The following is a 27,621-nucleotide window of genomic DNA, read 5'->3' on the forward strand; positions in this document are numbered from 1 at the left end:
GAAGGAGGCTGAGGAGGAAGCTGCCTCCGACCCAAGGAGTGAGCGCAGACCGCGTGGGGAGCCTGGACTTATACCCCCTCTAGCAGTAAGGAGAACCCCTCCCCGCTGAGGGGATGTCAGGGGAGGACTGGTGAGGAGTCAGGACTTCCGGTATCACAAGCTCACCTCCAACCCACCAAAACATCTAACATCGTGTCATCCAAGCCCTGGAAGGAGAGGGAAAAGATGGATAGGAAAGGTACTTAAGGAAATAAATGGCTGAAAACTTCCCAAATTTGGCAAGAGACGTTAAGTCTACAGATTCAAGAAGCTGAGCAAACCTCAAAGCCAAAGAAATACATGCCAGGATACATCATAACTAAACTTCTGAAAGCTAAAAACACAGGAGAAAACGCGAAAGTGGCCAGAGGAGAGACAATCTAAATGAGAGCAGTTTTCTCCCTCATCAGAGACCATGGAGGCCAGAGGGCAGAGTGTGTGACTAACCCATCAACCAGGCGAGTGGCATGACCACAAGTACACGGAGGGGTGTGGAGTTGTTTCTAACTTGATGTTTTGTGTCAAAAATTAAGTGGAAAAAAAAAAATTAAGTGAGGAGAAACACATCTGGTAGCTGGTTATGTATTCATTTCACTGTGCATGTCTGCACTCACAGGCTCCTCACTCTTCCCTGCACTAGCTGCTTTTAATTCTCAACTTTTCAAACTTACAGATCACTGAAAGGGCAAGTAATAACCAACCCTACAACTCTGACCTAGACTCACCGGGTACCTTTCAGCCATATTTGTGTTCTCTCTCCTGTGTGTACACGTGCACACACACACGGTTTTGTTGGTTTGTTGATGCAATCACTTGAAAGTGAGCTGCAGATCAGTCGTCCCTTGACATCTGCAGGTGACTGGCTCCGGGATCCCCCATGGACACCAAAGCCCAAGGACGCTCAAGCTCCTTATACAAAATGCACATAACCTATGCACATTCTCCTATGTACTTTAAATCATCTCTACTTATGATCCCAAATACAAAGCGCCTGCTATGTAAATAGTTTCCAGTGTGTGGCCAATTCAAGTTTTGCTTTTTGGAACTTTCTGGGATTTTTTTCCCCAAATATTTACAATCTGTGGTTGGTTGAATCCACCACCTATAGATACAGAGTGATGACCGCCAATCATAATATTTTTATCCCTAAATTCTACATATGCGTTTCTTAAGAATAAAGACATTCTCCTTTGTAACTAAAATATTTTTAGCATACCTCAGAAAATTAACATTATTCAATCATACAGTCTAAAGCACAGTTTGTGTTTGAATTTCAACTGCCCTGCAAATGTCTTCTACAGCTGTTTGGATTCTCCCCCTTAACCCAAGATGCAATCAAGAATCGTGCACTACATTTAGCTGTTTTCTCCTCAGTCTCAATCTGAAACAGCACTCTTGCTTTTTTCACTTTTCCTGATGCTGACTTAAGTGTGTCTAAACCAGCTTGTCCTGTGGGAAGAATGTCATATAATCTGAACTTGGCTGTTTCCCTGTGATCAGATTTAGGTTAAATATTTTTGGCAAGAAGAGCACAGAGCTGAGTGTACTTTTCAGCATCAGCGGCACACGCAGAGCCGTGCTGCCCAACTGACGGCAGCGCCGAGTGTGAAAGGTGACCCCAGATCTCTTCATTCTGAAGGGAGCATCCCCCCTTTGTAACTAATACACAATCTGTGGGCTAACACTTGGAGGCCTGATGAAAATCCTGTTCCCTAAGCACTTCATGGTTTTAGCATCTACTGACAATACCTACCAGGAATCAGTTATTACACTGAGAATTGCAAAATAGTGAGAACTGCATTTTTACATGATCACCCTAGTAGAGATCAAGAGACCATTTTTCAGAAGAAAAATATGGGGTGACCAAGTGCATGGTCATGCCATCAGTACTCCCAGAGAAAAGACACAGGAGGAATAAGCCTGGGGCATTACATAAGAGACGGTGCTTACTGGGGGACACGCTGGATGTGTGCTGATTGTGAGACATCGTCTCAAGAGATGTGCAAGTGATGTGTGTGTGTGCATGCACACAGCATCATCTAGGGATGATGTGATATATGTCATGGAGAGACGGAAGAAAATACTTCCCAGGATGAATCTTAAGAGAATCTTGGAATTTAAGCAGAGGTGATAAAGAGAGCCCAGCAAAAGAACCTGAGAAGGCTCACAGGGATGGGAGAAAGCAATGCAAAGCAGACATAGAAACTAAGCTTCAAGAAAAAGAGATGTTGACAGCAGGCAGGTCAGACAAAACAAGGCTAGCCAAGTTGTCAGAGGATCATGATACTTAAGACATGGCCAGCGGTCTCAGAGTCATGCCAGTGAGGTGTGGGGGTGGAAAGTCATTTCATCAGATGGAGGAGGAGAAGGTGAGGATGTGGAGTCCAGAGGTGTTGTCCCCCGAGACGTCACAACATGCTAACACTCCCAACGCATATTAACTGATAGCCCTGTGTCTGCTGGCGCTGCGATGTCCATGTTCTCGTGGAGTTAACACTCCAGTGAAGAATGATGTGTCAGACATATAAACACCTACCACAGGAGGAAGCAATACAGGCTCTGAGGAATACAGAGCTCGGTATGGGTGACAGAGAGTGATGGGGCAGAATTTTATACACTGTGGTCAGAGAAAGACTTCCTGGTGTGATGCTGCTGTGATGTCAGGGCTGAGACCCAGAGGAGGGGAATGAGCCATGCGGGCAGAAGAGAAGCAAGCAGAGTGGCCCGGGGCAGAACCCGCCACAATGGCCAGGCTGGCCGAGCAGAGGGACCTGGGAAGAGTGGGAGGAGACGCAGGAAGAGGGGAGCTGCACAGGGCCCTGGAGGGCTCAGGACTTCGCTCTCTTTTCCAGGGGTACTAGAGAAAATGAAACAGAGGGAAGAAATAAAGCAGAGTTATGCCCGTCACCCCTGCCAAGGATAAAATGGCTCCCGGGGGTGCTGCTACTGCTGCTGCTAAGTCGCTTCAGTCGTGTCCGACTCTGTGTGACCCCATAGACGGCAGCCCACCAGGCTCCGCCGTCCCTGGGATTCTCCAGGCAAGAATACTGGAGTGGGTTGCCAGTTCCTTCTCCAGTGCATGAAAGGGAAAAGTGAAAGTGAAGTCGCTCAGTCGTGTCCGACTCTTTGAGACCCCATTGACTGTAGCCTGCCAGGCTCCTCCGTCCATGAGATTTTCCAGGCAAGAGTACTGGAGTGGGGTGCCATTACACAAAGCTCTGCTGCAAACAGTTTCCGTGTGTTCCTGAGCACCTGCTGTTTCCACACTTTATAAAGGAGAACTGACTTGTGTGGCGTCACACCCTAATCAGCTGCAGAAGGAAGACCAGACTCTGGTTCTCCTGATGTCCAAATGCGGATCTTTTCATTTGTGTCTATTTCCACATAAGCCAGGTAGGAGGAGGGTGGGAGGGGGTCAGAGGAAAGATACTGCTCAGACTGATTTTTTTTTTTTAAGTTACCAAAAAATAACAACCAACAGAGATTTTAATCTGATCTTCTACATTTTGCTTTCCTGTCCTGGCTCTTCCTCTGGAGACAAATGCCGCCTCGTCCTTCGCTGGAAAACTGGCAATGGGACAGAAAGGAGGTCTTCAGACCTCGGAAAATGTCAAGGGGCATACAGTTTCCCATCCCTTTTCCCATCAGCCCTCTCTCGGAGGGGTCAACAGAGCAGAAGAGGGAGTCACTGTATAATCAGATTCCCTCCAAAGTGAACTCTGCCATGTCCCATGGCCCCGGCACGGAAGTCTGTCACATGGATCTGGGCAGTGCAGGAACTCTGCCCAACTGACCATGGCCGCACTGCAAGGGCACTCGGGCGGCAGTGAGGCGAGCTTTTCCCAGCACTGGAGACGAGGGGCACCAGCTGTCTGTGCTCAGTCACATTGCAACAACCTCAACTGTCTTGGGATCCATCACTGACTCCTGACTCAGGTGGACGGGGCTACTACCCCCCGACTCTAGGACGCCTGTGGAGAGGTGAACAACAGCATTCTATGCCATCAAGCGGAGCGAGGCCAGCAACCCCTGTCCAGTGTTTCTCCATGTGGGGTTCCAGAAGTCTTAGAGGGTACTTACTTAGGAAGTCTTGGAGGGTAAGAATCTAACACAGATTTCTGAGCTTCAAGAATTTTACTCTTTAGTAAAAAGCTCTTCGAGGAGGCTGGTACCAATAAAATGTGAGAACCCCTGTCCCCCTGGTCCAGAAGGCGGGGAGAGGTGACACTGCAGATGAGAAAAAAAGAATTTCTACTCGCTCATTCTCCACCACGGGGGGCTACGTGACTGAACAGTATACCGAGTAAGGTCTGCACAACTTTTCTCAACAGCTAACTCAGAACTGCATCTCTGCTGGCGGTGCAGGTACCCACAGACTGGTGGAGGTGAACCTCCTGAGCCCCTTTCAGGGTCAGTGTTTCAAGCTGCAACGTACGTATTTCTCAGAATCAACGGATCGGGGGCTGTTCGTCATTTTCCTCACACCCTGACAAGGGCCTGCTTCGGCCAGGATGGACTCCACATGCTGCCGCTGGCTCTGGCCTGGCAATCCCACTCCATGGAAGGCAGCTCCAGAAACGCAGCCCTTGCTCTAAGGCGAGCAGGTGGGGAGCTCAGAGACTGCTGTGTCAGTGGGGTGTGAGGGTTCACGACACCATTAGGGCAATAGTTTTTCCTGGGACTCCATATCCAGGCAGAGCAGGGGATCTTAACCTGGGGCACACTGTACTACCTTAGACCATCTACGAATCCCTGGAAATTGTGTGCTGAATTCTGGGTTACTTGCCTGGGAAACTGTCTACTGAGAGGACATGCAAGATTTCCCAAGGAGCATCAATGGCACACACACACACAGAAGAGGAGCCCACACACACACACACACAGAAGAGGAGCCCACACACACACACACAGAAGAGGAGCACGCGCGCGCGCACACGCACACACGCGCGCACACACACACACACACACACACACACGAGGAGCCCACGGCCTCGAAGCCAGCAGACAGGAGCAGCAACTTAGCAGCAATTTTAATAGATGGCTTAAAAATGATGGAGTTACTTTCACATACACCCTCCCCACTAACTTTCGCTTTTCCTCACCAACCCTGGTTCCTGATCTGACACTGTTTTCAATTTTGAATATTTATGAAGTTGACATTTTGGTGAACGGACATCAGGTCATCATCATGAAATTTTTCTATCAGTAAGAATCATTAGACTGTGACCTTCAGCAATCAGCCTGGGGTTTGGAACCAGAAGACCCGGACTGGATCCACCTCTGTCCTCCGCTGGTGCTGTGACCTTGGGCAAGGCCTCTGACCCCTCTGCATTTCAGTATCCTCATCCACAAAATGGCAACTATACAAACCCCTGCGGCAGTGATTCTCAGCATTAAAGTGAAAGTGCTCCACCATCTGCTGGAAGCTCTGCTTAATAAACTTCTGGCATTGTTACTGTTTTAAACTTTTTTTTTTCTGTGCCATTCTTCTTCTGAAGAGAACCATGTGGGTGTGGAGTCAAATGCTGAGAGCTAACTGAGGCTGACTTCCATTTTTGTCTTTCAGTTTTTATCTGTCATGGCAAAATGCCTACAAAAATAACCAGCAATAATGATATTAACCAAAGAGCTGTGTCGATAGTCCAGGGACTGGCCATGACAATGAAAACCAGAACTAAGTCCAGGAGAGTCAAAGAGAAAGCTTTGGTGATGGGGTATGGGGAAAGAGAATACACTCCAGGGCCAGGATCCAAACTAACAGGCAGAAAACGTGCTTCGTGCACATCCTGTTTTGGTAGCAGGCTGGCCAACCACCCCTGTTTCGGCACTTGGGGTGTCACCCCCACCCAAACCAGCAGGGGAGCCAACTACCAAGAACGAAGGTTAAAAATGGAGGCTCAAGGATGCTCAGCTTTTCCATGTCAGAAGTGCAAGGTCTCCGGGGTCTTCAACCTGGACCCTGCTGCTGGTGCAAAAGACCTGAGACTGGGAGATAAAAGCCATCGTACAATTCTGCACGGCACGAACACCAACAGGTACAGTGAATTTCAAAAGCGTAAAATGTGAGGAGTCAAATGTTTTGAACTTGGCCTTCCAAGTTTGTCTTTGGCCTACATGCCAGCCCTGTTTATATCCAGCTTTCACACTACAGCCCAGCCTAATGCTCCAGATCAGTCCGTTATTCCAATACATAGTCCACGCTGCAGCACACACATACATACCTTTTTGAAGCCCTATAACCAAAATGCCTAGGTCATCTGTTTAGATACAAGCTCTGAATCACCTCTGCTCTTCTGCAAATAACCTCCCATTAGGCTGAAGGATTTTAAATCACCACCATTATCAGATATCCATCAGGGCTCCCGTGAATGCATAATTCTTTAGGATTTTATTGTTTAAGCAAAGATAGTACGTAGCTTCAACAAGTGACTTAATAAACTTCTTTACTATCTTGAAAAGATGTGGAAAGGTATCTCAGATACTCAGATACTATCTTTAAAAGTATCTCAGATACTTCCAGAACTATTAAATGAAAGTGAGTACCTGTTATACTTTTTAGGTATTAAACGATATGTATCAAGAACCTGTATCAGGAAGACTACTTCTGATGGTCTGTCCAAGAGAGCTCCCTGTTATATTCCTCTCCAGATTCAACAATGAAAATGCATAGAACATACAACTCATTCTAGAGTCTATTTTAGGACTTGACAGCAACTGGACAAGGAGGCGGTTCCGTGCTAGTCACTGACCCCTGACATAGGCACACACAATGCTGGTGACCTACAGCAGCAGGAAGAGAGATGAGAAGGCTGCTACCTCTCAGAAAGGCAACATCAAATGCCAGGGAGCGACATGCCCAGCTGGTCTTCTCCTGAGATGAAAGAGAAGATTCCTGAGGCCATATGCTAACACAGTCTTCTCTCAGCTTCAAATCCAGGGATCAGGTTAGCCAGGATCCTGGAACACAGGTTTGACCATGGCGTTTCTCAAATGTCGTTTAAACTTGGGATCCAACTAGAGTTAAACGGTCTCACTCCTGAGCTGAGGCTATAGCATCTCAGATAGGCAGAGTTCTCTGCTTAAAAAAAAAAAAGTTATGTTGTACATCTAAAATAAATACCATGTATAGCAGCCATATCTCAATTAAAAAGAAAAGGCAGAAATAAACCAGCTCTTTCACCCAAAGATATCTATGTATCTGAAAGAGCCGAGGGGACCACACTAACAGCTGCGAGAGTGAGCCCCTGAGAGAAGCCCCCTGGGCTGGAGCTGGGGGCAAACTGCAGACTTTGGAGGAAGTCTTTTTCTGAGCTCCTGCCGGAAAGGGGTGCAGGTCAATCCTGTCCAGACTGTTCTGGCTCACAGGGACAGCTGTTGAGAGACGACCACACAGAGCTTCTGTGACTGCAGCACACAGGGAAGGGCCAAGGCCCAGGGGAGAACCCGCTCTCCCCCAAGCCCCACCCAAACGCATCATCTACACAAGATCCTCTCAGACACAAGGTCTCGCACACTCTAACACTTCACTTCAAATCAAAACAAATAACATTGCCTTTCAGCCTACAATTCTGTCATCTTCCATCTTTATAAGCTTTTTAAAAAGGGAGCAATTTGGCCTCAAACTAGACCCTCATCTGCGCTGGTATCACCACTGTGTCCCCGCTGGTGAACATTTCAGTCTCTTGGAAAGGTGCCCAGAAATTAAAAATATATACATTATTTCCAACCTATCCACTTACTTGTTTTGAGAGAGATTAAAAAAAAAAAAAAATTACCATGAAGAGTAGTCCTGTTAATATACAACCAAAAGGGGAACAATCTTAACAGAGTACTATGTTGGCTAGTGGTTCTTTGACTCTCAACAATTTTCAGCAAATTGCTCTTATTTTATTGGCTGTGCCTCAAAACATGTGGGATCTTAGTTCCCCCAAACAAGGATCAAACCTGCGCCCCTGCAGTGGAAATACAGAGTCTTCCTCCAGGGAAATAGCTTAGCAATAGCTTGTTTTTTAATCCAAGAGTAGAGAGGAAAGTGGAATTAAGGAGGATTTTATTTACTGATAGTTCCTGTGTCCAAACAGTGGTTTTCACAGAAGTTAATGAGCTATATATATATTAAAAGCAACTTTCAGATTTCCAAGATGGCCGATCCAAGCGAATGCTCTACTCACTGCAAATAATACTGCCCGTATCTCAAAAGTATGAACAACATATCATCTCATTTACCTCCAAAATTAGCTGTGGGGTAGAGAAGAATTTTATTTTTTTCACTTATTTTACTGAAGTATAGTTGACTGACAGTGTTGTGTCATTGTCTGGTGTGGAGCAAAGTGAATCAGTTATACATATATATAATAGCTTGCATCTGCCAATCCCAGACTCCTGATCCATCTGTCCCTCACCGCCCCCTCCCTTGGCAAACCCAGTGCTGTTCTCTACGTCCGTGAGTCTGTTTCTGTTTCATTTGTGTCATACTTTAGATTCCACAGAAAGTGATATCATATGGTATTTGCCTTTCTCTTTCTGACTTATTTTACTTAGTAGGGTAATCTCTAGGTTCATTAATGTTGCTACAAATGGCATCACTTTGTTCTTTCTTAATGGCTGAGTAGTATCCCAGTGTTGGAGAAGGCAATGGCACCCCACTCCAGCACTCTTGCCTGGAAAATCCCATGGACGGAGGAGCCTGGTGGGCTACAGTCCATGGGGTCACTAAGAGTCCGACACGACTGAGTGACTTCACTTTTACTTTTCCCTTTCATGCACTGGAGAAGGAAATGGCAACCCACTCCAGTGTTCTTGCCTGGAGAATCCCAGGGACGGCAGAGCCTGGTGGGCTGCCGTCTATGGGGGTCGCACAGAGTCGGACACGACTGAAGTGACTTAGCAGCAGCAGTATTTCAGTGTGTGTGTGCAGACATACACACACATCATCTTCTTTATCCATATATCTGTTGATGGACATTTAAGGTTTTTTTCATGTTAGATAAGAATTTTATAAAAGAAGAATTTGAATTCAGAAAAGTGAAATGAGTTGTCCAAAGTCACCTTGTTTCTAAGTGGCCGAATAAAACCTAAAATCCTATTGTCTAATATAACAGCTACCACCCACATGTGACTATTTAAACTGATTAAAATTAAATTTAAAAATTCAATTCTTCACTCAAGCTAGCCACATTTAAGTGCTAGGGAGTACCTGTGGCTAGCGGCTAGTGTCACAGAATATTTCTATCCACACTGAAAGTGCTATTGGACAGGGCTGGTGTAGGCGCTAGTTCTTTAGAATTCATGGAAACTTGGGGAAAAGATGCCACGGATCTCAGTCTTTAAGAAAGATCGACTGAGAGTGACAATGTTAAATCACAGCTCCTTTCTTATTACAAGAAATTTTGAGGCCTGAGGAGGTTGGTTTATCTTCTCAGGGGTTATGAACACCACGAGTTATTTTTAAAAGAGCTTCACCAAAATGGATTTTATCTGTATGTAGTCAGGAAAGAGAATCTTGAAACAAAGTTTATATACCTTTGACGAAGAATCATGTAAGGAATAATTCCCAAGTTACAAATAACAAAAATATTATTATTAAGAAGAATTTCGGCTACAGAGGAAAAGAGATCATAATCATTAATCCTGATACTTTCAGCCATTAAATAATCTTTTGTCAGAGTTTAGAAGAAATTTCTTCCTGGTGCAGAGACTGCTACAGTCAGATGAACAGGAGATTTTCAGCTGACATGGGATCCAGTAAAATGCCAGCTTAGATGAGCTACGAGGGCTGCAACTGGGTCTCTGTGCAGCGCTTGGCCAACGCTGACAGCTAAAGTTTGGCAAAGGGGTCGAAGTGCAGAACTGAAGGATCAGGAGTCAAGATGTGGTAAAGCTTATTAAAAACAGAGCTGCGAGAACTCCATCACACGAGACCATTTTTTTCTAGTTTCAATGTGAGAACACAGGGCCTACTAGCAGATCCACAAACCAATCAAACTCACTGACCACTGGTCCACTTTCTCACCCAGCAACAAGTCTTGAGTGCCTCTCAGGGCCCAGGCCGATTGAGAGGCCTCTGGATCGACCCTGTGATGCTGTCACACTCTGTGTGTATTCTCCCAACAGTTCAGAAGAAAGTGTCGCCAGTGGCAGTGGCTAGGTGCACAAAAACACCATTTAAAATAGAAAAAAAAAAAAAAAGCTCACCCAAGAAACACAGAGGGAAGTCCCTAACCTACTGGACAAACAGATGATTTCCTCGTGGGTTTGCCAAGGTACCAAGGTTTTCCCACTATATGCGTATGGGGCAATAATGAACGGTTAACTGAGGCATTAGAAATACGTGATCTCTGCTTTTCCTCAAGGGCTCACGGTAGAGTAACACAGGGCTGAGAGGGAACAGACAAATGAGGCTCTTCTCTCATGTCAGGAAGGTTACAGGAGACTTTTCTGTCATTTGTTTGGGTCAGGAGAACTTTCATGTTTTCCTTTAAAAGGTTATTCCTTTGCAGCAGCCCTGACTGCCAGAATATTTTTCTTAATTTTCACGTTAACTTTCTGGCTTGTACAACTTTAAATGTCAGAGAGAAAGGCTGTGGGGAAAGCTCTGAGAACAAAGTGAACCACACAGGACCCACTTCTTCTATGACTCTTCATCTGAAGTACAGAAGCACTCCTTAATTTCTGGCCTTGAACACCAGCTTCCTATCTGTGCCATCTCTCCTCTTCCCTCAAGATATGCAGAGCTTCAGACATCAGGAAAGAAAGCATAGGGCCTGGAATATGTGACTCTTTGCTCTCTGGCACTCTGTATTTGGTACGGTTTAAGCAGTGTTAAATTGGAGACCTAGGTTTACATGATGAGGATGAAGGATTCTGGGACATGATCCTATTTAAAAGCACATTAGAAACCACCAACTTCTATACCCCATAGTTCAGATGCCATGAGCAGAGCATATCAAGCAGCAGAAAGAGGTGTATGAGAATTGAGAGGCTCTTAAATCCCCTGAATTCTATGGGAAGGCCACTGCCCAACTTTGAACAATACACAAAACTATGAACCACCCTGAAGGCAGGGCAGCCACTGAAACATTGTGCCTTGCAGACATGATGTCTGGACTGGAAGCCAGAGACCTATGTGGGAGCTGTGGGAATGCTCTGTGAAACAAGGTGGGTGAGTTCTTCTTCCCAGAGCTACAGAAAGATTGGGATGAGATGAATTGGATAAAAGACATAAACAGAAACTGATGAGGCAGAACACGGGCATGACTATACTGCTCCTTTCCCGTGCTTTGAGGGTCTTAACGACATTCCCAAGTTGTACAGCTAACTTAAACATAAAGGCACTTTTCAGAAACTCCTCAGGCCAGCAAGACAGAAGTGACACGGGCACTTCAAACCAGATGCTATCTTTCAGATCGCCCAGTCTTCAATAACCAACAAATTGCTGATCAGTTACGATGTGCCCCCAGCACTACTCCCATTTTCTTTTGAGCGAAGGATGAGCGTGGAATTGGTGGGGGTGTCAGGGAGGCAGAGAATGTCCCAGATTATAACAGGATTTACGGTGGCGGTGAGGGGCTGTGGTGAGGAAGTGGAGTTACTCAGAGGGTGAGGGGCTGGGAAAAAGAGCCTTATCTTTGGGAAATCTGGGTCCCATCTGCACATCACCTGGTACGCTGAAGAGCAGGGCACTTCACACCTGGAGCTCTTCCCAGGCCTCAACACTCCCTCTCTCACAATCTGAGAGTTTGCTACCTACTTTCTTCACTGGAAAAGCTGAAAAACAAATTGTGCCCATCGTTGAAGGTGGCTCGTGTTATAAGGGAAAATGCAATATTCTCACAGAAGCAGGGCATTTCTATCCCTACAGGAAGGGCAGTTACTCTTACTTCACAGATGCAGAGAACCACCCAAAGTACACAATCAGAATATTTTAGAATCTGAGCTCCTGGGAGAACAGGAGTGTTGTTTCAAATTCCATGCCCAGAATTCCAACAAGTTTGCAATTAAGTAGTATCTGTTTCTGTCTGTCTGTCATTCCCTCTTTCTCTCTCTCTCTCACACACACACCATTTTACAATTGGCCGTCTTCATTCACTCATTCAGTGCCAGGTACTGGGGGCAGAAATATAAATAAGATACCTTCTCAAGGAGCTCACAGTCTAATTGGAGAGACAAACATCTAAGCAGATAATTGCAATACTCAAGCATCGTTTGTCTTAACAGCACAGAATACTGCAAGAAACGCGACACAATAAATCCTACTAAACTGTTATCTCCAGTAGCCCCTGGTATCAAATGAAAAGCTGCAAAAAGAATGTAAGGCCCTCATCCTCTGAGTGGTTTTTAGATCCTAAACATACTACAGATTCTGAGAAGCAGCACTATGTTCTCAGAACTAGTACTGTAATCAGAGTCAGCACCCCACAGACCAGCACTGAACTGCTCTTTATGTTGTGTATAGGCAAATCCTACTATCCAGATAAATTGTTAAGTGTCTTAAGGGCAGGTCTCATGCTGAATATTTCTTTAATCTCTAGAGCACCCAGGATTATCACAGGCAAAAAGCAGATCCTAAACACAGGATGTCCTTGGCAAAAGGGACAATGCGATTGACACAGGGTGACCCGGTTCCTCTACAAGGTTTGTAGACTGGCAGATTTGGAGTGATTTATAAAAGCACACCACCACTCTACCTAAGCACACGAATGGACCCACACTTTAAGGAGGAGAGTACTTCACTGCAAGGTCCAAGAAGGAGACAGCATGTGGGCAAATGGTTTGGTAGTTAATTGCAATTTTTAAAAAGATAAAACTTGAGACTTGAATCTCCTGGCTGATGCTTAGGACAGAAACAGACCTCAGGCTCTTTATACTTGCTATGAAGTTCTAGCTCTTAGAAATATCACCATGAGGTAAATCCTGTCTTCAGTTTCTTGAAACTCTTCGATGGCTTCCCATTGCAGTTAAAATAGAATCTGCCTCCTTCGTGTGGTTGACAGGGCTCTAGTTCTGGCCCCGCCCATCCTGCCAATCTTAACTGGCCCTCACCTACCAGGCCCAGCAACCATGGCTTCCTTGATGTGTTCAACATGCCAGGCTCTTAACTGTGCTGGGCCCTCATACTTACTTTCCCTTCTTCCTGGGCCCTCTTCCTGCTTCTGAATGACTGACCCCGTCTAATCCTTCAGATCTCAGCTCAGATATTTCCTTCTCGAGGAGGCCTTTCTTGACCAACTTCTTCTAAGTGATACCCTCTCATCCCTGTTTTCTGTTAATATGCCAACCAGTTACATTTACTTCAGAGCATTGACCGTGTCCTGGAGTAACAGTGGTAGTTTATTTGTCTCCCTGTTAGTAAGTACAAAACTCCTGAGGGCAGGAGCTGGGTTTATTTTGCTGCATCAACAGGCACATACCAGTTACCCAAATACTGTGAATGAATGAGTGAGTTGAGAATTACCAAGATACAGCAGCAGCAGGTTAGCAGGCACTGAGTTAAGGTTTAAAAAATTGAAACATCAGTCCTTCCAATATGAAGCTGGAAGTGGTGAACAATATATAAATTTTTATTTCATTCGCCTGTGCCCAAGTAGCAGGAACACACAAAGATAAAAGAACGAAGGGGGAGAGCCTAAGCTCTCTGCCGATGACTCAAAAAGAAATGTCAAAAAGAGCAAAACTCTGCTGGTGTCAGCTTCCGCTTGTTTTAGAAGGCTGCTGGTATTAAAGGCAAATTTTCTTACTTTGAATAGATTCCAAGATGGGTTTTATTTCTCCCGAGTGATGCGGTTCTGCACCGAGCCCCGCCCTGCGATACCCCATCAATGACTCCAGTTACACCAGGCCAGGGTATCTGAGGCTCTCACTCTAAATAAAACTAGGGCTGACTTGGAATACTAGGTGAGAAAGGGCGATCCCTTCCCTAGCACCCCAACACTCAGGCAAAACACATGTGGGGAGAGCTCTTCCTCACAGAACCCCAGCTCAAGAGCTGTTCCTCCTACAAAGGGAAGTGGCACAGGGCGGAGAAACCCTTTTAAAGGTGCAGTTCACAAGCTAAGGGTGATTCAATGGCACCCTTAAACCTAACGTTGTTTCTCTGAACTTCATCAATGAGCACAGTTCTCTTAACTATGGCCAAGTGAGAGGCCCTGAACTTGGGAAAGCATGACAAAGAAAGGAGCAAAAAATAAACCCCGTGGCCCTGTTTTCTGTTAGGTGCTTCCCGTGGCATACTGGGTACACATACCATGTCCCCAAAGCACCTCCATCAAGGGCTGAGAGGCAGGGGGGGTACTTACGCGGCATGATCCCTTGGCTCACCAGCTCCTCCCGCGTCCGGCGCTGCTGGAGCTTCAACTGCAGCACTGCAGGACAGCAAAGAGAGAGGGGAGATGAAGGCTCAGAAGGCCGTTCCACCACAAAAGACACATTTTCAAATGCAAAGAAAGCCTCCACACACAAGGGTGTAGTGTGAAAGAAGGATCCCCAGTAACTGTGGCTGTAATTGCAGAAGTGGCCTGATACAGCAGGGCTTCCGTATTCTGCTGTGGGTGGCGAGAGGAAGTTGCGAAGGGTCTTGCAGGGTGATAACAATCCACAAAGTACCAGAGTCTTGCCTATTGCTCAAAACCTCCTACACCACTGTGTCCTCCTCCAGGACTGAAAAAACACAAATTCTTAAAGAAAACATAATGAGGACCACCGCCCAGCAGAAAAGGCTTTCTAACTGTTCTACGCCTTCCTCCTGGTGGCAAATGTTTACCACGGTTAAGTGTAGCAAGTTACAGATCAGGGAGTATAGGTTATTTGTAAAATCTTCTCTTTTGGATCTAAAAATTATACCTGTTTTCACCAAGCAATGCAGTTCCCTCGGCCAGAAACTATTTTACCATTAAGACAACTCTTCTCTGCCTCTTCCTCTTCACTTCAAGCCTTCTTCTGTTGACATGAAACACAAAGCTAGGTGATTCAAAGCACATCCGGGCTAGGGGAGGGTGATGAGGGGGTTTTCTCCTATTTCTACTCTGGCAACACCACTTGATGTAACGAGTTAATAGGAATTTTTTAAAGTTAAAAGCCAATTATCTTTATTTCAAATGTGAGTGAAACCTAAAGGGTATTATTACCACTGCACACCATGCGGAATGACAAAGGCCTCCATTCAGAGGCAAAGTGAGAATGTGTTCGGAAAAGGAAGGTTGAGAGGATCTCACAAGCCAAGGGAAGTTCCCTCTGTGATAAGTCTTCACATCTAAGGTCCTGCAAGTCCCATCGGAGGACGACCTGTATCTATGAGGAATCACGTTACCCTAATGCCTGCCTTTCCCATCCACAAAGCACTTTTTAAGATGGCCTCCCAAAATGGCAGAACTGTAACCAGTTTCCTGACTATCCCTCAAATTCAGCAGGTCCAAAACCTATTGCTTGTGCCTAGTCGCTCAGTTGTGTCTGACTCTTTGTGACTCATTGGACTATAGCCCGCCAGGCTCCTCTGTCCATGGGAGTTTTCAGGCAAGAATACTGGAGTGGGTTGCCATTTCCTTCTCCAGGGGATCTTCCCAGACCCCGGGATCGAACCTGCACCTGCGTCTCCTTTGTCTTCTGCAATGCAAGCAGATTCTTTACCTGCTGAGCCATCTCTTCCCCACCCCCCTCCTCAAATCTAATCAGCTCTCCATCCTTTTTCTCTTTAATGGTATCACCATCCTCCTCCCCAGTACTAACATTAAAATTTTTAAGCCAACTTCAACTCTGCTACCTCCTTACACTCCTATTTTATCAAGTTTACTACGTTTTCTCATGCTGCAGTGATTGCACTGGATCTTCCCAACCCAGGGATCAAACTCATGTCTCCTGCATTGCAGGCAGATTCTTCACCATCTGAACCACCAGGGAAGCGCTCACCCATTCTAAGTCACCACAATCCGGATTGTCCAATTACTCACAATTCACTTCACCTAGAAATGCCTACCTCATCACTTCTTCACCTGACCTTCCCAATTGAGAATTACTCCAGGCCTCCAATGAACTACCTTGTATCTGTTATAAAAAGTATAGAGATATTTTGCCCTGTGTAATACTTAGCCCCAAATAAATGTAAACTCCTGGATGACAGGGAATGTATCTTATTAATCTAGGATGCTCTCCCAACAAACAGCACTCAATACACAGTAGGTATTTAACAACTATTTCTTAAATTGAACTTAAATTAAACTGCATCTCTAAATGATGATACATACAGTCAGAGAAATCTAAATAGGAAGGTATTATTATCATTTACAAATTAATACTGTCAAAATTAAGAAAGCCTTGCAGAATAAAAGATAAAAGTGGCAACAAGCCACACTAATAGCTAACACTGATAGAACCTATGCTCTGTGCTAGATACTGACCTACATTTTTTCATGTTTTAACTCATTTAATCTTCATAACTCCCCAATGGACAGAATAGGTATTATTATCCTACTTTACAGGTAAGGAAAATGAGGTCCAGGGAGATTAAGTAATTTCCCTACGGTTATCCACTAATAAGAGGTACAACAGGTTCTGAACCCAAGCATTCTGATTCCAGAACCCAGGCTCCCCTCTTCTCTGTTTCTCCAGGGTCTTCTGAAAGCCTGTGCTGCTAAGATAACAGGCCCGGAGTGTGATTGCCTGGGTTCATTCTGTGCCAAGACAAAGGGGCTGAGGGACATAGATGATTCAGGCCAAGGCCAAAGAAGTCTAGATGATCAGCTTCAGTAAAGTAAATTTAAATTAAGAACTTGATTTCAGAATAAATTATAGATCAGCAGCAACAGTAATAATAAAATTATAAGAGGAGTCATTGAGTGTTGCTATGTGTCAGCCCTGTATTACATGATTGACATACTGGGAGAAAAAAAAAAAAAGCCCTGTGGGGATATTACAATTATTATCTCCATTTTACAGATGAAAAAACTAAGGATCAAACCTTTAAACTTTTGCCTTAGGTCAGATGGCTCAAAAGTGGAGGAACTAGGATTCACATCAGGTCTCTGTTACTCTAAAGTAAAGGGAAATACTTAATACTGTGCCATGTGTTTCCTTGGAAGAAAGAGGAGGGCCAGGCAGGATAGAGTAAGAGGGGAAAAGAGGATCTATCTGTTACCTTTTATAGTGTTTCGAAGGCCCAGTATAAGATGAGCTACTGGAAAATGATTAAATGTATCAAATCGATTTGATTTCAGAGAACAGGGAAACCTAATGCAGTAAGTCTGAACACTTAAAAAAACAATAATTAATGAAAAACACATCTATCATCCAAGAATAATTCTGAAATAGCAATTCTCACTTTTCCAAAAACCCATATACAGATAGGGCCATAAGGAATCCATTATGCAAACTTCTTGACTGAAAAACTTCTTGCTTCATGAAAGCAAAAGGTTAAGTCTATGATTAATGGAGTTTAGTTGCTTTTTTTTTTAAATGGCTCTAGTTCAAAGAGGAAGGTTCATCTAATAAACTTTTTCCATCTCAAACTAAATGAAATTAAAGTTCAGTTATCTGAAAATTCCATTTGTGTCTCTCAGCAGTTATCGGCAAACTCTAGTCTAATCTGAAATCTGACCAAGTTTCCCATTCACATAATAGAATTAACCCTGTTATCAGTATGCTCTGGGTACTATGACAACCTGATAGTAGGTATGTATTATTTCATACATTGCACAATCCCTGCTAACCCTACTAATATTTATAAAGAGGAAAATAAGCAGCAAATTCAGAATTATGGTGTATTTGTTTGGCTGTGTATGTATACAACAATCCTTCTTCTGAGATGTCTGACCACAAAGAGACAGTAGTTACATGAATTTCCCCTTTCCTTAGTCTATCTTAATTCCTCTTAATTCTAAGCACTCTAGAATTTATGTTTCCAGGCCTTGGGATTATTTATTTTAGAAGAAATCATTCAATAATTTAAATACCATAAGAGTCATATATTATGTATTCACTGCAAAAGGTACTCAAATCAGGAGCATATTTAAGAGGACATAATTTAATACAAAACCACCCTCACCAAGATATATCTAACACTAGTTCAAATGATTATTTTCAAACACAGTGCTAGATTAAGGAAATTTTAAAAAGTAGGAATGTGATAAATTCTGTGTTACTGTATATCACCATTTAGATTTCCTCTCCAGTCCCCAAGTCAATAAAAAAACTAAATAGAAATACCTATTTATGTACAAGCACGAGTCTTTATACCTTCACTGTTACTAAATTCCACAAATTTAATATATCATCTGTTTTTAAATGCATCTGTGCAAGCAGCCTTATATATAGATGAACATTATATATAGATGAACAGATATCTTTGAAGCTGATGCACGGTGAATCAACTGAGCTGCCTGCCAGTAAAGCACTGAAAGAAAAGAAACAAACCATAAAGTGGGGAACCTGAGGTTCTCCATTCCCCATTCCCCACGAAAAAAATCAAGTTTTCAGTCTATTTCAAATAAAGGTGATCAACTGCTATTTGAACAACTGGCTACTCAGGAAATTAGAGCAAGGAGAGGAACCTGACATTCTTCTGCCCAGTAAGACCACAGAGGTATGCCGATGGTGTTCAAGGGCTGATGCCCAAGGACTGAATGTATCAAACAATCGAATTAATCAGGTCTGGAAAGAAAAATCAAAGACAAGTGGTGTGTTCCCAAGTCTGGCTCTGTGGCTCCCATTGGTCAGAAGTTCTGTATTTTACTGGGACGGGAGAAGTGCAGCTCAGCAGGTTGCTCCTACCTCATTCTCATTCACCCATTACTGATTTCCCCAAGACTTCTAGAATAGGGAGGGGAAGCGTGAGTTATGAGGGAAGTAGAAGAGAAGACCAGAGAGTTAGTAGAGGAACAACTGGGAAAGAGCAAAACCCCTCCCCCTGTACCATCCTTGCTCAGGACCTCTTCAATGAAGATTCTGACTGCAGGCATGTCCCATTAACTCAGCTCTGTCAGAAACACTGATACATCTTTTTCTCCATTCTTTAAATATGGATAGGAAACTTTAAACCTAATCAAAAGACCATGAATTTGAGCGCAGCTTTTCAGAATATTTATGTTACGAAAAGACTCCAAAATAAACTTGTTGATTTTGGGAATAAGGGAAATGCTCCTTGACTAGAAATTACAAGCTAGTCCAAAAAGTCAGTGCTGTATTAGAAACTCAGTGAGGTTTATATGCTTGAGGAGAGCCAAAGGCAAACAAGCCTTCTCAAAAATCTTTTCTCCCCACCCCAACCCCCCACTAAGATATGTGACTCTAAGCTGTGGGAGTTCTCATAGTTTCAAGGAGGATACTGAAACCCAGAACTGATCAACTGAAAGACTGGCCTGGTTGGAGTTGAATCTGAAAATTTGAGTTTTCATGAGAATTAAAAGTGATCGTCATAGTAAGATACTAAACTAAAAAGGATGAATACACTAGAAAATAAATTAGATGTTATTTCTGGTATTCCTAAGATACAACTAATACTAGAAGATTTATCTATTTTAATTCAACTTCATGATACTTGAATGATTTAGAATAAGGAATGTTTTGATTTATCTACTCATGAATTATAATCAACCCAACTCTTGATAATGAACAAATATGCAGAAAATCAACAAGAACATTAAGACTTGAACAATACACTCTATGCAACAACCACAGAATACACATTCTTCTCAAGCATACATGGAACTGGCTCTAGGACAGATCATATACTAGGCCATAAAATGAGTTTCAATAAGGTTAAACAGATTTAAATGATACAAAGTACATTCTTTGACTACAACAAAATTAAATTAGAAACTAACAACAGAAGAAAATTTGAGAAATTCAAAAATATGGAGAAATTAAACAACATACTCTTAAATCAGATTGATTATATTCTTTGCAGCCAAAGATGGAGAAGCTCTATACAGTAAGCAAAAACAAGACCGGGAGCTGACTGTGGCTCAGATCATGAACTCCTTATTGCCAAATTCAGACTTAAACTGAAGTAGGGAAAACCACTAGACCATTCAGGTATGACCTAAACCAACTCCCTCACACTTATACAGTGGAAATGGGAAACAGATTTAGGGGACTAGATCTGATAGAGTGCCTGATGAACTATGGACGGAGGTTCATGACACTGTACAGAAGACAGGGAGCAAGACCATCCCCGAGAAAAAGAAATGCAAAAAAGCAAAATGGTTGTCTGAGGAGGCCTTACAAATAGCTGTGAAAAGAAGGGACGGGAAAAACAAAGGAGAAAAGGAAAGATATACCCATTTGAATGCAGCGTTCCAAAGAATAGCAAGGAGAGATAAGAAAGCCTTCCTCAATGATCAGTGCAAAGAAATAGAGGAAAACAATAGAATGGGAAAGACTAGAGATCTTGTTAAGAAAATTAGAGATACCAAGGGAACATTTCATGCAAAGATGGGCTCAATAAAGGACAGAAATGGTACAGACCTAACAGAAACTGAAGATATTAGGAAGAGGTGGCAAGAATACACAGAAGAACTGTACAAAAAAGATCTTCACGACCCAGATGGTGTGATCACTCACCTAGAGCCAGACATCCTGGAATGTGAAGTCAACTGGGCCTTAGGAAGCATCACTACGAACAAAGCTAGTGGAGGTGATAGAATTCCAGTTAAGCTATTTCAAATCGTAAAAGATGATGCTGTGAAAGTGCTGCACTCAATATGCCAGCAAATTTGGAAAACTCAACAGTGGCCACAGGAGCGGAAAAGGTCAGTTTTCATTCCAATCCCAAAGAAACGCAACGTCAAAGAATGTTCAAACTACCACACAAATTGCACTCATCTCAAACGCTAGTAAAGTAATGCTCAAAATTCTCCAAGCGAGGCTTCAACAATACGTGAACTGTGAACTTCCAGATATTCAAGCTGGTTTTAGAAAAGGCAGAGGAACCAGAGATCAAATTGCCAACATCCGCTGGACCATCAAAAAAAGCAAGCGAGTTCCAGAAAAACATCTATTTCTGCTTTATTGACTATGCTGAAGCCTTTGACTGTGTGGATCACAATAAACTGTGGAAAATTCTGAAGGAGATGGGAATACCAGACCACCTGACCTGCCTGTATGCAGGTGAGAAAGCAACAGTTAGAACTGGACATGGAACAACAGACTGGTTCCAAACAGGAAAAGGAGTACGTCAAGGTTGTATATTGTCATCCTGCTTATTTAACTTATATGCAGAGTACATCATGAGAAATGCTGGGCTGGATGAAGCACAAACTGGAATCAAGGTTGCCAGGAAAAATATCAATAACCTCAGATATGCAGATGACACCACTCTTACAGCAGAAAGCGAAGAACTAAAGAGCCTCTTGATGAAAGTGAAAGAGGAGAGTGAAAAAGTTGGCTTAAAGCTCAACATTCAGAAAACTAAGATCATGGCATTCGGTCCCATCACTTCATGGGAAATAGATGGGGAAACAGTGGAAACAGTGACAGACTTTATTTTAGAGGGCTTCAAAATCACTGCAGATGGTGACTGCAGCCATGAAATTAAAAGACGCTTACTCCTTGGAAGGAAAGTTATGACCAACCTAGATAGCATATTAAAAAGCAGAGACATTACTTTGTCAACAAAGGTCCGTCTAGTCAAGGCTATGGTTTTTCCAGTAGTTGTGTATGGATGTGAGAGTTGGGACTATAAAGAAAGCTGAACACTGAAGAATTGATGCTTTTGAACTGTGGTGTTGGAGAAGATTCTTGCAAGTCCCTTGGACTGCAAGGAGATCCAACCAGTCCATCCTAAAGGAGATCAGTCCTGGGTGTTCACTGGAAGGACTATGTTGAAGCTGAAACTCCAATACTTTGGTCACCTGATGCAAAGAACTGACAGGTTTGAAAAGACCCTGATGCTGGGAAAGATTGAAGGCAGGAGGAGAAGGGGACAACAGAGGATGAGATGGTCGGATGGCATCACCAACTCAATGGAGATGAGTTTGGGTGAACTTCAGGAGTTGGTGATGGACAGGGATGCCTGGCATGCTGCAGTTCATGGGGTCGCAAAGAATTGGACACAACTGAGCGACTGAACTGAACTCAAATAGCCAATGGGTCAAAGGAAAAAATAAAAAAGACATTAGAAAGTATTTCGAACTGAATATATAAAAATTTATGGGCTATATCCAAACTAATGCTTAGAGGGAAATTCACCGATTTAAATGTTTGTATGAGAATAGAAGGAAGACTTCAAACACATGCTGTAAATAAAGTCTTCACCTTAAGAAGCTAGAAAAAGAAGTGCAGGAGTAGGAAATGCCAACCCACTCTGGTATGCTTGCCTGGAGAATTCCATGGACAGAGAAGCCTGGTGGGCTACAGTCCATGGGGTCGCACAGATATGGACACGACTGAGCATGATGCCACGCCACACAGGTTTGTCATATTTTTTTCTTACATCTATTTGCACTGATTCCTAGTAATCATGATGTCTTTTAAAAAGGTTTACCAACTTAATTTTATTTAGTTTTGCATTTTATTTATTTTTTGTTGTGTTGGATCTTTGTTGCTGTGTGGGCTCTTATCTAGTCAAGGTGCATGGGCAGTCAGGCTTCAGTAGTTGTGACAGGTTCGCTTGGTAATTACGGCTCCCAGGCTCTAGAGTGCAACCCACTCCAGCATTCTTAGCAACTAAACAACAACAACAACAACAACAACATTGTTATCTGTAATCACTGTGCTGTGCATTAGATTTCTAGGACCCATTTGTTTACAAGTTGCAAGTATGTACCCTTAAGCAGCATCCCTCCGATTCCCTCACTCCCCAACCCCTGGTCACCACTGTTCTACCCTCTGTTTTTACAAGTTCAGCTGTTTTAGGTGCCATGTATACGTGATATCATACAGTATTTGTCTTTCTTCACCTGACATCTCACTTAGCATAATGTTCTTAAAGTGTTTAAGTATTTGAAGCAAAGTCGTGACATCACTTATTTGATATTTATGTAGAAAAGACACTCTTGATATTGTGAAAAATAGATTTGATTAGAATGAGAGTAGCAGAAATGAAATAAATTAGAGAACTGTTATTATCATCCAAGTTAAATTCATGAGTGTGTAGACAAAGAGAGGGGAAGGATTCAAGAAGCAATAAGGAGTTGGACCCGCAAGACTTGGTGAGGTGTTGGTAAGAGAATAGGAGGGGACTAGAAAGAACAGACCGGCCTCTGACATTTAGGTCCCAGTGTATGAGTCAATGTAAGTCAACATAAGCACAAGTTTTTAAAATTTATTTAAGTTGACAATCCAGTAATTATAACAGGTCCTGTCCTCTCATCTTGAAAAATATAAATCTGTAATGACAGATTAACTAGGGTTAATCTATGATTTTTATATAACAATGTTGGTAAAATATCAATGATAATTAATTTAATTACTACATAGTACATATATGAATGTTTTTGTCAGCATTTTTTCGTGAAAATCATGGCTTAAGGGATTAAAAGCTAAAATGTAATTGTGTCCAAAGTATATGTAATTTAATATGTTTTTGATAAAATTATAAACTTAAAAAAATTACTTTTCAAAAAAAAAAGAAAAAGAAGTGCAACTAAACCCAAGTAAGTAGTAGAATGAAAGTTAAATTAAAGCATAAAGCAATTACGGAGAAAACAGAGAAAACCAGTAGAACCAAAAATTTGCTGTTTACAAAGATTAACAGAATTGACAAATGTTTAGTTAGAATGACCAAGAAAAGAGAGAAAACAGATGCAAAAATCAGGAATGTAAGAGGAGACATTATCACCAACTATAGAAATTAACAAAGTTAAAAGAGAATACCATGAAGAACCACATGTCAACAAATTAGATAACTTCAAGTGGACCAGTTCCTAGAAAAGGCACAAACTACTGAAACAGACACACACCCACACCAAAAAAAAACACACAAAAAAACCAGAATATCCAGACAGACCTATAAAAAGCAGAAATTAACTTGTTAATTTAAAATCTTCCTCAAAAGAAAACTCAGGCTCAGACGGCTTCACTGGTAAATTTTACCAAACATTTAAGAGAAGAATTAGTAATAATCCTTCACAAACTCTTCCAGAAAACAGAGAAAGGAACACTTCCCAACTAACTCTATTAGTTATTCTGATACCAAAGCCAGAAAAAGAGACCACAACAAAACTACAGACCAACATACCTTATAAATACAGACACAAAAATTCTCAACAAAATACTAGAAAGCAGAAGCCAGGACTAGAACCAAATCTGCTGTATTCTTATCTTTGTATTATTTTCCCATTCCAGTGATTCTCAACACTTACTTCACAAATAAAATCATCTGAGAATTTTTTAAATTTACTGATTTTTTACAGTAGGTCTTTGTGTTATCTATTTTAAATACAGCAGTATGTATCTGTCAATCCCAAACTCCCAACCTATCCCTCCTCCCTACCCTTCCCCAAGCCCCCAACCATAAGTTCATTGAGAATGGTTTTAATTGGTCTGGAGTGGGGCTTGGGAATCAGGATTTTTCAAAAACTTGCCAGGTGATTCTAATGCAGTGTCAGGTTAAGAACTGCTGCCCCATTTAATGATAGTTTGGTCTAACTTAAACTCACTTTACACTGGAAAATTAAACATGTTGCATCCATGTTCATGATGCCAATCATAAAATCAGGTTGAGTAGTACTTGAGCTGGGGGGGTTGACATGTGTGTTCAGTCGTGTCTGACTCTTTGTGACCCCATGGACTGTAGCCCACCAGGCTCCTCTGTCCATGGGATTTCATCAGCAAGAATACTGGAGTGGGCTGCCATTTCCTCCTCCACCAGGGGATCTTCCTGACCCAGGGATCAAACCCGAGTCTTTTATGTCTCCTGCACTGGCAGGTGGATTCTTTACCACTGTGACATCTAGGAAACCCAAGTAACTAGTATTAAGTAGATTTAATTCACCTTTCTTTTGACACTCACAATTAACTGCTTTTAAAGCACATCATGGGCTTCCTAGGTAGCTTAGTGGTCAAGAATATGCTTGCCAATGCAGTTCTGCTACTGCTGCTAAGTCACTTCAGTTGTGTCCGACTCTGTGCAACCCCACAGATGGCAGCCCACCAGGCTCCCCCGTCCCTGGGATTCTCCAGGCAAGAACACTGGAGTGGGTTGCCATTTCCTTCTCCAACGCATGAAAGTGAAAAGTGAAAATGAAGTCGCTCAGTCGTGTCCGACTCTTAGCGACCCCATGGACTGTAGCCTACCAGGCTCCTCTGTCCATGGGATTTTCCAGGCAAGAGTACTGGAGTGGGGTGCCATTGCCTTCTCCAGCCAATGCAGTTCATGGGGTTGCAAAAGTCAGATACAATGACTTAGCGACTAAACAACAACACAGTACATCGTCTTTTGTTGTGTACTGAACAACATTCAGGGTTTTTAAGTTAGAATTTTTGCTTCAAATTTGTTTAAAAGTTTGTAATAGGAGAAGATTTCCATTTTCTAACATACTTTTTCTGGAAAAATTGTCATTTTAAAAAATTATATTTGATTATTGTTTATGATTATTGGTTTGTTTTCTGTCCTACATCAATATGCATTAACCATAGGTGTACATATGTCCCCTTCTTCTTGAATCTCCCTTCCACCTCCCCACCCTTTCCCACTCCTCTAGGTTATTACAGAGCCCTAGTTGAAGTTCCCTGAGTCATTTGGCAAATTTCCACTGACTGTCTATTTTACACATGTGGTGATTATGCTTTCATGCTACTCTCTCCATTCATTTCACCTTCTCTTTCCCCTTTCCTGCCCTTCTCCACAAGTCTGTTCTCTATGTCTGCATCACCACCGCTGCCCTGTTGAATAAGTTCATCAGCACCATTTTTCTAGATTCCATATTTATGTTTTAATACACAATATTTGTTTTCCTCTTTCTGATTTCACTCTGTATAATAGGCTCTAGGTTCATCCACCTCATCAGAACTGACTCAAATGCGTTCCTTTTATGGCTGAGTAGTATTCCATTGTATATATGTACTATAGCTTCTTTATCCATTCATCTGTCGATGGACATCTAGGTTGCTTCCATGTCCTAGCTATTGTAAATAGTGCTGCAACGAACACTGGGGTACATGTGCTGTCTACTATTGAAGGTTTGTCAAGGGGAAAAAAAATGGTGAAAGAACAACCTAATAAAGAGAAAATTTGGTATCTCTAGATTCGTTTCTGTGAGTTTTCAATCTAAATCTAATGCACTTGATATGATGTAATATCTCCTAAGTTCTATTCTAAACACAGCCTAGCACACTTATTTATAAATATTGTTAAAACTAATTTTAGATAGTATATATTCTTACTCCAAATTCTTTTCCTTCTATAAATCCCCAGAGTCTGATTTCATAATAATTGGTACATTTTTTTCTCCTCATTAACTTTCAGATATCAATCCCAGAAGAAATAAACAAATACAATTCAGTTCAGCAATAGATAACACCACCTCTAGCTTCAAACTGGAGAATGTGTTTTACTGGGAAGATGACAGAAGGAACATGTGGGGTTTTTAGCCTTGTGTGAAGCTTAGCATGCTCATAATTAGAAAATTCATCTCTGCAGCAGTGAATTACACCGATGCTATTGGTGTATTTTTTTGTTTGTTTTGTAAATTATTTATTTTAATTGGAGGCTAATTACTTTACAATATTGTAGTGGTTTTTACCATACATTCACATGAATCAGCCATGGGTGTACATGTGTCCCCCACTGGTGTATTTCTATACTTCAGTTTATTCTATAAATTGCAAAATCACCCAAATAGTAAAACCACATCACCCATCACTTAAAACCAAAGACTGTTCTCTGTATGCTCACTCATTTCATTATTAGAATATACAAATAAAAGTAGGTGAAGGTGTTTATGTCAATTACATCTCAATTTTTAAATTAATTATCTTTAAAAGTAAGTGAGGGTACCCCCAGAGGAGGGTATTGATTCCTCATTTCTGCTGCCTGGGTTACTTTACAGCATCACCTCTAAAACAGGGATTGGGGGTCAGGATGAGCAAAGAGTTCTCCTCCATGCATTCTCTCATCTACTTATCTAACATATTTACTAAATAAATATGTTAGGGTCTGTGCTAGTAAGCTGGAGACAACTATGGTCTCTGCTCACATAAAGCTTTCAGTCCAGTGGGAAACAAGACATCAAACTGCACATAAATAAGTATAAGTCGTGATCAACATTTTAATCTAAGATGCTAACACTCCGTGAGAAACAGAGACCTCAGGGTAAGCTGTCTGAAAATAAGTTAAGACAGAGTTTCATTTATTCACTTTACCTATATTTGCTTAGCTGCTTGAGGGTTCACACACTAGTTGGTGAGCATGCCTACGTACTTCATATTCATGCCTTATTCAGTTATTCCTCAGCTCCTTGTCAAAACTTTCCTTGGCATTCACTCAAGAAATCTGAGGATCTACTGCATGTGCCAGACACTGAGCTTGCTGGGGGGATAAAGTAGTCACTAGACAGTCTCTGCCTTCAGTGGCTGTTTGAGGGCAATAACCATCAAATAGGTGTGCATAAGAGTGAAGAGTATTTTCAAAGAAAACATTACTCAGACACCACATCC

General features: G+C 42.4%; 1 protein-coding gene across 7 annotated transcripts in view; it reads right to left on the bottom strand.

The window, feature by feature from the left end:
- The window catches only part of MRTFA (myocardin related transcription factor A), a 197,406-nt gene that overhangs the window by 23,132 nt on the left and 146,653 nt on the right, over window positions 1-27,621 (bottom strand). For all 7 annotated transcript variants that reach the window (XM_081587555.1, XM_081587557.1, XM_081587553.1 and 4 more), the window contains one exon: window positions 14,334-14,399. In XM_081587555.1, coding sequence (XP_081443681.1) covers window positions 14,334-14,340 — 7 coding nt within the window. In that variant the 5' untranslated portion in view covers window positions 14,341-14,399. The remainder of the gene's footprint in view (window positions 1-14,333; window positions 14,400-27,621) is intronic.

This window comes from Giraffa tippelskirchi, chromosome 4 (genome assembly GCF_054371585.1).
Source record: "Giraffa tippelskirchi isolate mGirTip1 chromosome 4, T2T-mGirTip1v1.2.pri, whole genome shotgun sequence".
Taxonomy (NCBI): Eukaryota; Metazoa; Chordata; class Mammalia; order Artiodactyla; family Giraffidae; genus Giraffa; species Giraffa tippelskirchi.